This window comes from Cryptomeria japonica, chromosome 1 (assembly GCF_030272615.1).
Source record: "Cryptomeria japonica chromosome 1, Sugi_1.0, whole genome shotgun sequence".
Classification (NCBI taxonomy): Eukaryota; Viridiplantae; Streptophyta; class Pinopsida; order Cupressales; family Cupressaceae; genus Cryptomeria; species Cryptomeria japonica.
In genome coordinates, this window is record NC_081405.1 from 396,890,060 (window position 1) to 396,907,445 (window position 17,386).

The 17,386-nt window shown below is 32.9% G+C and overlaps 1 protein-coding gene across 6 annotated transcripts in view; it reads right to left on the reverse strand.

The window, feature by feature from the left end:
* Positions 1 to 9,658: 9,658 nt before the first annotated feature.
* LOC131070938 (protein REVEILLE 6) overlaps positions 9,659 to 17,386 on the reverse strand; it is a 182,125-nt gene continuing 174,397 nt past the window's right edge. For 2 of the 6 annotated variants that reach the window (XM_058006639.1, XM_058006636.1), the window contains exon 10: positions 9,659 to 9,938. In XM_058006639.1, the coding sequence (XP_057862622.1) occupies positions 9,895 to 9,938 (44 nt within the window). In that variant the 3' untranslated portion in view covers positions 9,659 to 9,894. Of the gene's footprint in view, positions 9,939 to 10,037; positions 10,428 to 17,386 lie in introns of those variants that run through there. The other 4 variants (XM_058006640.2, XM_058006637.2, XM_058006641.2 and 1 more) reach the window with 2 other exon arrangements.

The window sequence follows — 17,386 nt, forward strand, 5'->3', positions numbered from 1 at the left end:
AAATTCATTTACAAATATCCTTCCAAATATGAATATAATTATACAATTACACATCCTTTACATTACTTCTAGGAGATACCTAAATAATACATTACAAAGGTGGAACAATCCGCATCTAAATATAGAACCACTAAAATACTAGATAAGATCCATCTAGCTACTCACGAACATGAACTCTAGAGACAAACCCCAATGGATGATAAAACACTACCACCCGACCATGTGGAACCCAGAGATCCACCCTTCGTGTTGGAGATAAACACAAGGACCCAAACAAGCAAGAAGGCTAGGGATAAAGAACTAAGCACAAATGACAACCAAGATACACAGGACACCACTACACAAGATAAGAAAGCAAGGGCAACAACAAAAAAAACCACAAAAGAAACATTTCAAAGGGTTTCAAAGAAAGGATAACAATCAAAAGCTTCAAGAACTAACAAAAGACTCCTAGAGACTTCCACATAAAATGAACTACACAATAGGATACTGGGGTACATAAGGAGAGAGTATCATCGCATAGCCTTTCATGAATTACCCTGGCAATCTGACCCTCTCTTAACTCTAGACCCTGACCCCTATGGAGAACTCATACAATCCTTTCATGAAGACAAGGCATTACACAACATGTCAACTCCAATGTCTCTTCAGACAAATAGACCTTCCCAATTTCATCCTTTGTCTATCTATACAAGCACATGAGGCCATTTGTGGGGCACAAAACATTATCTTATTAGTGTGTGAAACCCAACCCCAATTTTTATTATTAGTGTTATCACTTATTAATCTACCCTCCTATGGGTTACCCTGGAAGCCACTTGGGGCCTCGACACCCTAGAGAGCTACACCCCCTTAATGCACCTAGTTATCCTAACACACAAGGTTCAAAAATAATTCAGTGCAACATAAATTGAACCAACATGAATCCAACATTAAGATCAGTTTACATAACTGAAATAGGAATTTCCATGCAAGACCCTATCAACAAGGGATAAGTCCTGAAACTGAAATTGAAGCATAATACTTTGAATCTTTCCACAACCAAGCATGGGAATGGACAAATTAATGCCAATCCAATCCAATAAGGTCTTACAAAATCAAATTCACATGAACAACAGGGCCTACACAAGCCTCTGGAATTGACCAAAAACAGAAGGAACTTACAACTTAGTCAAAACCCAAAAACAATAATTCTACGCACCCATTCAACCCTGTTATGTATCTATTACATCTTTTTGTACATATGTGTCATATTGTTGTGCATATGTGTCATATTTATGCGCTTTTCCAACATTGTTATGCATATAAAATCTATTCTTGTACATACATGACAAAGATTGCTTGCTAGAATATGAAGGCTTGACAACACAGGCAACAAAAAGACTCTAAAGTAAAAATCTAATAAAAACACATTTGAGAAGGGTCTAATAACCTTTGAAAAATATAGATAAATCAAGCACATGGACTCATACAAGAATTTCAATCAAGAACTAAGAAAAACTGAACAACTAAAAAGTTAAATCACCACTCAATTTTAGCAATATTCAATCTTTTAAAACATAATTCAAATAATTGATTTTAAATAGTAAATACAATAATATACGCATTCCCAAATCCCCCTAATAATCCATTTTAACCAATATTGTAAATTAAGCTTGAAATTAAAACTGGGAAATAGGAACCTGCTTAGAAACCTGTGAATAAAAAATAGACGAGAGAAAATTACAAACAAATTGATGAACTGTGAATCCTTCTCCAATCAACAATAAAATCCAACAATCACTCTCAAGAAATCAAATCCATGCTAAAACAAATTCAGAAAACAATCTTCAAACAATACTGTAAAGCTGTAAATCCTTCTGCAATCCTAATACACAAAAATCTCTTCAAAAATTCATCACAAAATTACAGTAATAATTCTCTCCAAAACTTCATTAAAAGATAATGTCAAAATAATTCTCATAAACAATAAATAAAAATCAATTATCTCCTAAATAAATCTCACAAAATCATGCACAAAAACCCTAATTCAAAAATTATGAAAATAGCATTAAATAAATATTATTAATTAATGCGAAGATTAAATCCCCCCCCAAAATAATTAAATATTAAGTCACCAATTAAAAATCCCCCAAAAATAGTTAACTCCCACTTGACAAACAAACAAAGAATACATAATTAAATCCAACTAAAAATAGAATTATCCACAAAAATAGGACTAGTTCCACCAAGAAAGAACAATCAATTCCACTAAAAATAAAATATAATCTAATTTCCTCTCCAAGATAGCTTCCACACTAAAAATAAAATATAATCAATATCACATGCACAATAATTAATCAATTAATAAATATTATCCAATAATAAAAATATATTTATTATTTCGAAAATACAATTAAAACAACAATAAACAATAATTAAATATTAATTAATTTATCTCAAATTACACTTAATATCAATAATTAGAAAAACATAAAATCCCACAACCAAACGAATCATAAAATAATTTTGAAAATACAATTAAAACAATAATAAACAATAATTAATTATTGTTTAATTTATAATACTCAAATTACATTTAAAATCAATAATTAGAATAACATAAAATCCTAAACACTCAAACAAACCATAAAATAATGTCGATATCAAAGCAAGACTTATAATTGACAACAAAGTGATCGGGCATTGTTTAGATGACACATCTGACGGGATAAAATAAAGAATAGATAATTGTCCCTAAGTTATGACAATGGCTAGGGTTAAATACATTTTGGGCTTTGTACGCTCGAACCTTTGAAACTAGGTGGAGTTGATGCCCGGTACCTGCAACCTCCACAAAATGTGTTTACACACACACACACATAGTGAAAGAAAATTGTGACATTGTATGGAGCTCATGAATGAGTAATACGAAATCATTCATTTCACCCTAATCCCCAAGCAAACAATACAAGAAAGATATATTCTAAACATAAAATCCATAAGCACCAATATTATAAAATCCAATAACATCTCACCATAAATTAATATCTCATAAAGCATCATAATAAATCACCAATATAGAATCCAAGTCATAAGTATACCATCACTAATATCAATATATATCTATCTCAAATGAAGTATAATAGTTAGCATGTCCTAGAATATATAAGCATCATAAAATAGTTCAATAACATGGATCACATAAATGTATCCATGCAAAAACTAGTCAAATGAACCACATATAATGAGTCAAACATAATCTGACACGTCAAAGTAGTAAGTATCTAAGCATAGCATGGAGGGGTACAACAGTTGCTATAAATGTTAAATAGTGAAAATTTGCTGAGAATTTTTTATTTCAATGTCCTACTTTGGTCAAAATAGTAAACACACTATTGTAAGTTCACCCATATAAACATAAGTGATAATTGTAATGCTAGGTATGCAATCCCAACTATACACAAAAATGCACCATTCATAGCTATATAAATACATCAAGACATTGTCCAAATTAAACATTAAACTAAAAGGAAATTTTCATAGTGAATGCAGGTTTCACCCTTAAGATTTGTTAGATGTTTCTTAAAATATTTTATTTTCTATAGAAGTGAAAATATATAGAAATAATTATTGTTCTTCTGATTAATAATAATTGGTTCATTCAAATATATTACATCTAGATCTAATTTAACATATTTGATTAACGTGTCTTTGTTGTGAATCTCTAAGTTTGGATTGTTTTCTTATAAATTAGCACTATGTTTACTCTAAGTTCCATTATATATGGTAGTTTAAGGAAGCAACAATTATCTAGCATACTAGATGAGCCCACTCCCATCACATGTACATGAATGACTATCCTTCAAACATATGTCACATTGTATTAAGTTGTCCAATGTAGTACATTTAATATGGAACTGATTATTATATTTGTGTGGGATAGTGTACATGCACTCCTTGCTCAATTGAATGTTCTTTGAAATAATTTCACATCTTCCGCATTCAAAAACGTTTTAAATTTTTTTTAATTCATATATAAAAATATCCTCTAATGATGTAATATATTAGTATTGGTATCTTAATTATAATATTTTATTATTTTATTTGTTGAAAGAGTTATTTAATTTTAGAATTATTTAAATTTTATTATTTTTATTTATTTAAGAGTTAGTTTTAGTTTTAGATTTTTTTTAAAACATTTATCAACTACATTCTAGTTCTTGCTTACACTATAGCAAGATAACACTCGACTAGGTTTTTATGGAAACTAAGGACTTCTACTATCAATGTAAGGTTCTAATGCACAGATTCTACAACCTTTGGTCTTCCATGTCAAAGCTTCACAATTGGGTGTTGGATTCTTGGAGGCCTCTCACATTAGGTAAGATTGAGTTCTTCTCATGCGTTAAAGGTTTCTTCATTGATTCTTTTTCTTATTCTAATGATAGAGGTTTGCTTTTGCATAATAAGTTGTGGTCTTAGAAAGAGCACTCTCTCTTTCTAAAGCCTTATTCAGCTTCTTTTAACCCTCTTAGTAAACCTTTAAATGTGCATCTAGTGTGGGCTAGACTTTTAAGTCTCCTCCAAATGTAGGAGGTTTCCTATAATGAGGTCGTAGGAAACTCTATTGGTTGCTTCTTGAAGGTGAATGATGCCACTTCCTACATGGATCACTCTACTTTTGCTCACATTTTGGTGGACATTGACATCTTCAAGCCTCTTTATGAGGATGTGATATTTATGTTGGGGGAAAGGCCTTCAACTCAAACTCTCAATTATGAGGGTCTCCCTTTTAGTTGCAAACATTGGTTCTCTTTTGACCACTTGGCTACAAATCGTCCTCTCTCTCAATGTAAGGGCACTAATACATGGTGAATGAATGCTAACAAAGATCACTGGATTATTCATGTCCTTAATTCTACTTTGGATGGCTCCTCTTGGGACAATAATATTCTTCTTAGCTTTTATTGCAAATCTTACATGCCCTTTGGACCCATTTGGAGAATCTCCTATACTAATCTTATAGCACACTTTGCCTTCAACTTTGGATGAACTCCAAATTACTCCTGGTGGAAGGTCACCTTTCACCTAGCCATTTTATTAATCTTTCTTCGCACATTCATAGGCTCTTTAAGCAAGAAACACTCTTGTTCCACCTTGTTATGAGAATGGTCTTCCAAAAGCATTATCCAAACTCATACTAGAGCGTTGAGTGAGATGCCATCTCATACTAGGTATTGTATCATCTAAGGTAGACCTTAACGGTCCCAACTCTTTATGTTGCTTGTAATTATTTTTTGCAGCTTGGCAAAAATTATACCTCACTTGTTTGGAGTGCTATTCTTTTGCTTGTAGCTAGTTTGGGGCATGTTTTGTTTTACCTTATACCAACTTTAATAAAAGGTCAAGAGCCTTGTTTATCACTTATTCTAATAAAAAATGTCACCCTTGACACTACTACCATTGTAGAATGTCCCTTGGCATAATATTATAATTATTGTTATTATGTTTTAAATAATTTCTTAAATTAATTAAACAAAACAATATATTAAAATAATTAACTTTAATAATAAATTTGGATTTAATTGTTGCCACAAAGTGTAAGCAAACGTGAAAATATTGTAATTTTTTATCTTTTGCCTTAACTTATTTGTCTTGCTTCACTAATATTTTAGTATTATAAGGATTGATATTGTTTATAAAATTTGAGGAGAATGAATATAAAAAAACCTATGATGATGATGTGCTCTAATAAAACTTAGTTAATTTTTATTATAATGTTTTATTAATAAAATCCTACCATGCTTCTCTTGATAAAATACCAATTAGGGCCTTATTCTTCACATACACTACTTGAGTGAGTGGTTTTGTGCAATTTGCACTTCAGTTGGCTCATAATAATAGTAAAAGGGATAGAAGTTTCAATTTCAATTTGAAAAATTAAGAGTTAGATTCACAGCCACAAACCTTATAAAATAGAATGAAATCTCAAGTTGGGGTGATGATGGGATTTAAGAACGAGTGAGGTTATTCGCGAACATCTATACAACCTAGACCATCTTACACATTATGTTATAAGTTAACATATTCCTTGTGCATCCAAAACATAACCTTAAAAAGGGAACGATATACAATTTTTGCAATTAAAATATATTATTTTTTGTTAAGGCATTACCTTCCACAAAACAAACTAAACTTGGAGAGTGGTCATTTATTTCACTATATCATTTGACAAGAACACAATAGAGAATACATGCGCTTATTGTGCAATTTAAAGGCAAATTGGATTTAGAGTATGCAACCAACAAACATAAAATATTTTTTTTTAGTGAAAAGTTGGTATCACAATCTTCTAATTAATGGTTCTAAAGGGACTCTGCCATCCTTCTAAAAAAGAGGGGAAGATAGATAGTCCAAAGCAATGCTCCAAGCTAGAATCCTAATTCTAAAAATCTTCTATTATCTACAGAAGAGGAGTAACAAAATGATTTTTATTTCTCTATGTTGATTTCATGTCTAGAGGCCTTTTGAAAAAGTAATCAAGATTACCTTCAAGTTTTTATATTATTACAAAAATGTCTCACCAATCAATAAATTATAGATGAGCTACGAGATCTAGACTGGGGAGTAATACTCGCACCCTCATAGATCTAGATCATCGTAAATCCAATCGATTACTCATGAGCATCACTATAGACTCTATTAGGAACAATAATCACTACAAGCACTTTTATACCTACAACTTAGCTATTTATGTTTACATGTGTATCTTTTAATCTTACAACATATTTGATACATGTCCATTATTTTTATGTCCTCTTTTGAGCTATTTTTCCATGATTTTCCTATACTAGAGACAACTTTGGCTTGATTATCATTGCCAAACCATGTGCTTGTATGCTTACATAAAATCTATTAATTTATACTATTTATCATTTATCATATTCTCATAATACATCTTTGCATCCCTATACATGGTTGTTATTTCAATATTCAATTACGTGATTGCCACATAATGCTAAATGTCATTTGCTAAAGTATTTGACATATAGCTTATTACATCATTTGCGTGATAGCCACATAATGCTAAATGGCATTTGCTAAAGCATTTAACATATATCTTATTACATCATTTGCAATATCATACTTAATGTTACTCTTGCAATACCTTACATGTATATACAAGTGTAAGTGTCTTACTCTTGAAAGCCCTTCATCAGTGGTAAGATCAAGTTGTTTCTATGTGAAAGGGGTTTCTTCATTGTTTTCTTTCTCCTCATAGGCACAAGACTCAATGTAGCATGGGGTAAAAATTCCCTCTTTGTCAACCTTGGACTACCTCGTTCAATCCTTTCTAGAAACAATACAATGTTCCTATTTAAGTGACTTCATAGGCATAAGTTTCAATGCATCATGGGGTGAAAATTCCCTCTTTGTCAACCTTGGACTACCTCCTTCAATCCTTTCTAGAAACGACACAATGTTGTTCTTATTTGAGTGAGTCTCCCAAATATTCCTTTTTAGTTTTGGGAACTATTGCTACGAGTTTATTGGCAATCCTACTTCCTACATGTACCACTTTATGTTTGTTAATGTCTTAGTGGAAATAGATTCTCCAAGGCTCTTTGTGGGGATATTCATTTGATGGTGGAGGATAAGGCCTTGGGCTCAACTGATCAACTATGAGGGTCTCCCTTTCAAATTAAGATTACGTTTTGCCATTGGCTACTTGGCTTCTAATTGTCCACTCTCTTTGTGTAAGGGAACAACCATATGGTAGTGAAATACCCACAAAGATCACTCAACCATTAGCACTTCCTCTTACGATGACAATTCCTCGAGATGTTGGATTTTATCCTTCCATTCCTACTATGACAGGGAATGTTCATGGGGGGGATTCTTATTCAAATCACAATAATAGCAAATCTCACTTCTTTGGTTCTTTTAGAATTGGTGAGGCCGACCCTATATTTTTTTTAAACAACCCAATGCCCTATTTCTATTTCTCTTGTTATGCCCTCTACCTCGACACTACTCCCACCTATCCTTGATATAGTTTTTAAATAAATGCATTTAAGATAACCATACTCAAAATTTAAATAAAATAAATTATTAAAAAATAACTCTTCAATATATTAAAAAAATAAAATAATTATTAAATAATTAGAAAGTAAAATAAAACAATTCTTAAATAAATAAAATTACTATAAGTTGATTTTTAAGTAAATAAAATGGAATATATATTTGTAACTAGAATAATAATTCAAAATTGATACAACATTTTTTAAATAAATGCATTTAAAATACCTTTCCTAATATATCATATCAATTTATATATTATATCAATTAAATTTTATATCAGTTAATATTATTTAAAATTTATTGCAATTAATAACTCAACATAAATATATCCACCCATTGAAGTTGTGCAAATTTCCATAAATGGAAGAATTGGAATCGATTCAGAGATAGTTCCACAGAACAAGGATCGCATATACAACATAATGTACAATATAATAATCAGTTCCATATTAAATGTACTGCGTGTGACGACTTTAATACAACAGTTACGTAGATTTGAAAGGTTTAACTTAGCATATACCTATACATTCTACAAGAACGGCTCACCATGCATGCCGTCTTGAGGATGACACCAGGTACGTTGATCAAGGAAAACTTATACGACCAGATGCAAAGCATTTATTTGGCAAATCTTGAAATTGGTTCGACTAACCATATGCGTCTATCGAAAAAATTAAAATTTTATGTGGCCAATATTACGAGGAACCTCATGTTCCCATGCTGTTCCTCAAGTGTATTTTTTTCTTAAATTTAGCAGTTACATGGTCCTATGAAGTGGAGCAGCTATTATTTAAAAAATGAGAATAGGCCCTAAAAAAATTGGGGCCTGAAAGTAAGCATCAACTGTTTATGGAAAAAAATGTCAGGTTTCTTCTTAAATTTTTATTTCCCTTTAATTTGCCACCTAATTTTCTCTCTTTCATTTACCACCAAATTTTCCTTCCAAATTTTATGTGAAAAATTAATATAAATACTGTTAGTAGCAAAATTAGCAAATGCATGGGACCACCAGCTCCACAAATTACTTCTAAAACAATTAAACAATGACTGCTAGCAAAACCAAGCTAAGCAGCTACCTGAGACCTTGCTCTTAATCTCAAATGGCTGGCAGTTTCACTAAGATGACTTTTGTGACTGTATCTTACAAGGCAAGTTTTGTCTCTGAATTATTTGGTGTGTGCGCCCTTTCATAGCGAATCTCAGTTTGATATTCATGTCCTTGCTTGGCTGATTGTATGTATGAGTTGCCTCTTTGTTCTCTGATTCTTATTATAATATCTTAGGCCAATCAAATTCTTCATCATTGCATCTATATTAAGGAAATCCATCACAATGGTCTTTGCTTACTTTGTCAGTGCATCTAAATTTAAGGAAATCCATGTCAACCAAATTCTTTAGTAGTGTATCTAAATTAAGAAAAACCATCACAAGAGCCTTTGCTTACTTTGCCAGTACTTCACAAGGGTCTATGCTTACTTCATCTGTGCATCAAAATTAAAGAAATCTGTCCAAGAGACTTTGCTTACTTTGCCCGCGCATTTTAATTAAGAAAATCCATCACAAAAACCTTACGTAATTTGCAAGTACATTTGAATTAAGAAAATCCATCACAAGAACCTTTGCTTATACTTTGCTTTACTCTCAAAAACACTGAATTGAAGAAGGAACAAAAAAATCTGTTTCATTCAGTAACAAACTACAACTAGTCTGAAAATTTCATACTATATTTCTTAAACACAACTCTTTAAACACTTAGCTGCTTCTGGATTTGATTGTGTCTCATTTTTTTGCATCAATGAAGCAGAGTTCCCTCCCATGAAGGGTGTCGATTTATTTTATCAAATTTCCACAATCCATAACTGAATCACAACTCCCTAAATACATGCTCCAAGAAATGAAAGCCGAATATTAAATCGTTAAATTATAATAACGAAAAATGAAAAGACTTGAAGGTCCATTATAACAATATAAAAGGAAACGAACAAACGACATGAATGCATAAGCGCTTATTTAGACTTCACTTTTTCATGGATACATCAACAGCATAATCACATAGCTTGGAAATGAGAATTTCAACCAGCTGAAGACATACTTGACTGCCATAAAACTCCAAAAGAAAATTGGTATGTTGACTACAAACGGCCTGATAGATATGAATTTTAATTATAATTTTGATGCCAATTTCGTTAGTTGGTCTGGATCTCAATATTAACTCAGCAAAACTTGTCTTGTGCAGAGACAAGCCTGTTAAGTAGTCAAACACTCCAGATGGGTATTCTAACTATTATCTGTAATTACTTGGAACGGACATCATTAAATCCCTTAGAATCATCCTAAAGATGAGGACCTGTGATGTCAGTCAACTACAAGCAACCAAGTGAGGATATGAATGTAGATGATAATACATGTAATATAATCGAAAGATACATCCTTAACATGCATTTATAACAACAAAACAGAACATGTGATAATTCAACAAATACGAGATCGCTGTAAAGAAAGAATAGAAGCCTACATCATAGAGTAGACTATCCAATATCCATATATAACAGATGAACGACTACAACTTGAAAACAAATGTTCTTATTTTTTACATGATAGAGTTTTTCAATTTGGACATAAAATGTAAAACTCATACCTCAACCCTAGAAATTATTCCAGTCAAGGCACTGATTGCCTTGAACAATATTTTAAATGAAGTATTTTTTTAAGTAATTTTCAACAGATCCTGCTACATCAATCTAGTAATCCATCAGTTGCATTCAGGCATCCAAATTTCCATGAGAACTTAATGCAGATCTTGTCAAAACTGCAGTAATCGAACAAATTGCCAAAGTACTGGTACCATGCTGATGGTTAACTTATTTTGTCCAAAGTTAAAACATTTTTACAACTTGTGAGTTATTCTTTAACTAAGCGGAATTGGAACACATAATCTTTTATCCACTTAGTTAAGTGCAGCCGATTGGGTGCAAATGTAGCTGAGGATTTGGTCTTTCTGCACTCCAACTTGCATCTCGTCACATAAAAACTTGATTACAACGAAGGAGTAACAAAGAATTGGGATCTAACTCGTAAGTGTGCCAAGTTAAATGTTATTGTTGCACATCTTGTTGAAACCTTTATAGATAGGTAGCTTCTAAATATGACATGGCTAGTAGAAGTAGCACTGTAGTTGATTGTGGTTCAAACCAAATTGAATCAAATGTAGATTTTGGTGCTTTCGATGAAGAGCAATATGAAGATTATTGAATATTGCTTGTCATTTTCACAGTGTATTGACTTTTGACAAATCACTAAATTATGGATTTGTGAGTATTTTTATTTAAATCAATGTTACAAGACTCGGCAAGTCCCAAGGCAGGCATGTCAAAACAAGGTTGGGGATTCATGACCCAGGTAACAAGAAAGTCAGGCCAGAATCGTGAAACCTCATGAGTACTGACAGGTAGATATGGCTGACGAGTTTTTTAAAAAACAAATAAGAAACTTAAAAACCCATGCACTCAGAATTAACTCCAACACTCTAAAAGCATGCCCAACAATTTAATCAGTCTCTCTTGAGTGTTTTTATATTGTGCCATGGATGAATTCATTTTACTACTGAATTTGTACTAACCCTTGAATTGTCCTCATCTTCTGCTTAACTGAAATGCTACCCCACAATCTAGCAGGTTCATTAGCTCTGCTACCACTTGTAATGTCCCCTTATGGTTGAACTTAGGAAATTGGGACAATTATCTATCAATGATCAATTGCAAGAGATTTCTTTCCTCAAAACTTATAAGAATCAATTGCAAGAGACTTCTTTCCTTGAAAATCTTAATTAACACTATGAATTATGATCTATCATACCACTTATAATTTTATAAATGTTAGATTATGCAATTGATCAGATATATATAGATAACGAAAATATTATTCAAAAAGCAAAATATATATATGGGATATTGATCACTGTTATATCTGATATAACTGATAACAATTATGCAAGGATGATCTTGCTGTTCAATATGATATTAGCCTTCTCTGATTTGACAATGGAGAGTATGCTATATTGTCTTCCTATCACCTAGCGATGAATTGCTTTTTTTTATTTCAATCTTTAAATATATGCAATATATATGATGATATTGCTTGTAGTGATATGTTGCTGTTTCAGATATGAATATGTATTCTTCCAACAATGATTAAAATGTTGTTTCTGATATGATCGATCTCTACTTCCAACAATGTTGTTGTCCCTGAATATTGCCTTCAAACTATACAACCGAAATATGCCAAGAGGCCGATGCTCTACGAGCAGATCCAATAAAGGATACAAAGGAAAAAAGGTTCCCAAAATTGATGCCTCTCTTGGAGGAATGCTGGATGTCCCTTAATTTAAGTCTAGAAGAGTCATTAATGAAGAGGTTGCAACCCAAAGTCAAATCACATCTTTTTAATGAATCGCACGTCCCTAACATTAATCATTATTTACTTAATGAAATCGCACCTCTTGACTTATGCAATTAATAACATATCTTCAACTTATAATAAAGTCGCATCTCCTCAAGGTATTAATTTATTAATCGCTCCCTTATGAGAGTTGGCCACTTAAACATTGATTAGTTCAGGTCTATGGGTCGCTACTCTCAGATATAACTCTTTTGTTAATCACTGTTCTTTCTTAAACGAGTCATTGTTTTAATGACATATAATTGCTAACTAGTATGCTCCTATCCATGATGCAACCAACACTTTTATCAAAACAAACTTCTTTGGTAATCGCTGTTTAGTTTGTTATCGCTGCCAATGCCAATTACTGCTCATTAATGATTCATCATTGCGTACTATTTTCATCGCTTGGTATGAAATCGCTGCATACAAGGATTATCTATTGTGGATATCGACTACTGCAGACTGCCACACCATCCTGCATCTGAATGAACTTGTGAATAAATTAAGCTAGTACAATCTTCTTCATATCCTTGATGCTTCATTCTCTGATACAGTCGCTGCATATGAGTTTGTTTGTTAGTTTATAAACATGGACTGCCACCTTAACATTTTTTATAAACTTATCGACCACCTTTGCTATACAGTCATCTATTATATGTCTTCAACATTGAATCAGCTACCATTCTTTAATCAAGTCAGCTACCATTATTTAATCAAGTCAGCTACCATGTCTAGTCAAACTACTGCATAGTCTCAATGTACTCGCCATTCTTAATGAAGAGAACCTGCCATCTTTAGAACCATAATGATTGCTTTATATCAATAACAACCTTAACATGGCAATGTTTATGTTATCAATTAAGTTCTCACCCTTATTCATTGTTTGGAGTGCTAGAATGAAGTTAACCAATGTTTGCTGTTTGGATTTGATGGGGGACATCACATTACTCCATTGTCATAGGCGGATGAAGTGGTATCAAACATCAATCACTCATCAATATCATTGTCACATGTTCATTTAGCTCTTATTTTCTTAGAGCTATCAATTGTTCAAAAAAGAGATACATGCAAACTTTCAATTTCAAATTTTGGAGGATGCTATAAAAATGGTTCTAATGTTTTTACAAGTGATGACTGTTTCAACCCATGTGTGTAAGTTAGCTAACTTGATGGTGAAGATTTCTTACAAGCACATTTTTTAGACACCATGTTGTATTCATTTATTGAACAATGCATTGAAGGATGTTGAAAAGATAGATTTGGTAACGATAGTGGTGTTAGCGGCAAGAAATATGCAAATGTTCATTTGCAACCATCACACTTCATTTGCTTTGTTCAAGACTGTTTGAAGAAGAAATTCCCCAAGCCTATGGATACTAGATATGCCAACTACTTCATTCTGTTGAGAGGATGGTTGAGGGATAAAAAGCTTTACAATTTATGGTGATTAATACAGAGTGGGGTAGATGGTCAAAGGCAAGCATGCTTGAAGGAAGAAGTGTGAAACAAAGGATCCTTGATGATAATTGTGTTGGCATTGTATTTGACATTGATGTTAGAAAACCTTTCAGATTTCAAATGAACCAGATTTTAAATGCATGGTTATACCTTGTATTGTTTTGACGGCTTCACTGTCACATTCTCTTCTGCACAGCAGCATTTTTTTGATGGCTCTCAGACTGATTTATGACATTCTATTGCAGCTATGTCAATGATTATTTGACAGATTTACGGCATCTTATTTCAGATGTATCAATGATTACTGTCAATCCTAATTCAGATTTGTCAATGATTGACTATCATTCTCAGATCTGACGGTATTATAGCAGCATATATTAGAAGATTGGTTGGCTACGGTTATAACTGTTTCAAACTACTTTTAACTTCCTTTTAGTTTTTTGAACTCCTCATATTTTGCAAATGATATGAAGTCAAACACGTATGAAGAGAAGTTTGAACTTGGAAAGATTAGTTGTTGTTATAAACAAACTGATAACTGTATCCTCAACCGTAGCAAACTGTGCAAACTGTTTCAACTATCCTTTTCTTATAAAATGCTGGGCCATTTGATGCCTTGGTTAGAGGTTGTGTAATGTGAGAATAAAAGATACTGAAAAAGACTTGATGTGAGAAGAGTAATATGTATTTGTCATATGAAAGGTTGATACGTATATTTAATACTTTTGAGAAAAGGGTGAGTGGTGTGAAGACTGAAAGTTTGGTTGGAGAATGACAGTGCTTTAAGGATACATTTATACAGAACAGGTACAGAAGAGCTGTAGATAAGATTTTGGTAATTACTTCATCCACTTCAGGTATAACATTTGTGCAGATTGTTTCTTAAATTGAGAAATCATTGGAAGAATTAAATACTGATTTGGTATTTCTTCTATGCTTCTTATCTTAAGTTTTTCATCTGTGGATTATCATTTAAAAGCCTTTGAATTGTTCTGAGACAGAAAAGGCAGTTGTGAAGATCAGAATAGGTCACTATGTCATCAGTTTTTGCTAAGACTTCTGAAGCTTTCTCAGATCTTCTTTTTGGTGTCCGAACATTGAATAATTGATCAAACTTTGCTTCAGATTGTTATAAACTTGCTGATTTAGAATATTGTTCAAATTTTGTACCTGAATAGAGTTGGTGCTCTAAGATTGAAGAGTTGGTGTTCTGTAATTGAAGGGTTGGTGCCCTAGAAATATTGTAATCTTCTTAACTGTGAGGCTGGATTAGGACAGTAGATCCTAGCAGCGTTTCTCACAGTGGTTTTCCCAAGTTGGGTTTCCACGTAAAAAATCTTGTGTTTTGTGCTTTCTGTGGTTGCATTACTTTCAGTTTCAGTTGCTATAACTTTCAGATTTCAGTTTAAAGTTTTAGAAGTTCTTGGACTAAAGATTTATAACCCTCACCCACCCCCACCCCTCTCAGTAGTAGATTTGTGTTCTACAAATTGGTGGTCCACAATGGGACAAAAAATTGCTAATTTTATTAATAATTTTTTGAAAAATTAACTTATTAATGTTACTAACTTGAAATTATTTATATTCTTTGTAATAGCATTCAATCTATAATTTGAGTCTTATATTTGTAATCTATATTTGAAATTTTGATTTTTGCAACTTATTCGCACCTGTAGATATGTTTGTTCCTTCATTGAGCATGTTATGCAAGTCATAAGATATGTAGATACAAACTCTCCTAGCATTGGAGAGATTTATGAGACCTTTGATAACATGTCTGTGTTGATGCAGCAAACCCTTTATAGTAGGATCCGCTTATAACAAGGACCCCACTTTGGGATTTTATAAAGAGCATCATAGGCCCATTGCAGTGACCACAATGAACACCCTTCATATGACAATCAATACTCTACATCCCAAATGGTATGTAGTTAGGCCTAGAAGAGCGCCTCCATCTCATGATGAAGATATTAAAGAAGGGCTCATAAAAGCCCTTCAAAAAATGTACACTAATGAAGAGTCTTCCTTCCTTTGCAACATAGGAGCTTGCCTTTGTCAATCTCCATGGTCCAACCTTCAACAAACTAGAGGCAAGGATGGATAGTGCTACATTGGCTCAAACCAACCCTATTAGATGGTAGATGTGGCATACCAAGGGTGCAACAAAGTTGAGAATAGTTGATACTCGCCTTCTTTCACAGATTGTAAATTTTTTTGTTGTAGAGAGGAATTGATCCACATATACCTTGATCCAATTAGTCAAGAGGAACAACCTTACCTCTAGATAATCAGAGAACTTGGTGTTCATACATAGTGTCTTACGGCTACATCCACAAAGTCCTAAGCATTGCAAAACTCCAACCTCATGTTGGGATGCTGACCTCAAAGATGCTATATAGATTGATGAGGAGCCATAAGAGAGATTAGTTAAGTTGCATTGCTTGATGCAACCCCTCATAGTGGCAATGACTCAAACTTAAACTCTCATTTTGATGCAAACCTACCAAAGACAGATGTTGGTTAGGGACAGCTATGTAAATTCTATGTTTTTTGTCATTTGTACTTGAAACTTGCAACCTTTGGGCATTTTGTTGTAATTACTAATGTAACATACATGCACATTGATAGTTAAAGCAATTAAGTTTCATTAATTTTTTTGTCTATTCTCATGTGTATTACTGAGAAGTAATTGCTAAAAAAATGATTGTTATTTACAAATGATCAAACGATCATTAAATAAGTTACAAGAGAATGATGTTTCAAAATAAGAAACAATCATAAATAGAAAGAAACTTAAACCAACTAAATATTTACATGATATTACAGAATTGACCATTAATAAATAATAAAGAATATTATTCTAATACCCTCCCTTAATGGTCAATCTATCAACAACACCAAGCTACCCCTTGAATTTAGCAAACTCATGTAGGCTGAGAGAGTTGATGAGAATGTCTGCAGTCCAATCCGCAATTGGAACATACTACAACCGAACTGAGCCGTCTTCAACAAGCTTCCGAATAAAATGACAGTGAGTTTCCACATGTTTGGTTCTTTCATGGAAGACGGGATTCTTGGCAAGTTTGAGCACTCCTTGATTATCACAGAACAAGGGATTCGAACCTGCTTGAGATATTTGCATATCTGCAAGCATCCAGCAAAGCCAAACTGCCTCACATGCTGCCTTAACCTCTCCTCGACAGTCTACTTCTGTCAAGGAGAAAGCCACTGCTTGCTGCTTTTTACTAGTCCATGTGATTGCACCAGATCCCAAACTGAACACATACCTAGATGTTGATTTCCTATCATCAATCGAACCTGCCCAATCTGAATCTGTGAAACCACTAAGTCTAGGATCGTGACTGCTAGTGTAAAGAAGTCCATAATTAGAAGTGCCTTTCACATAACGCGCCACACGCTTCGC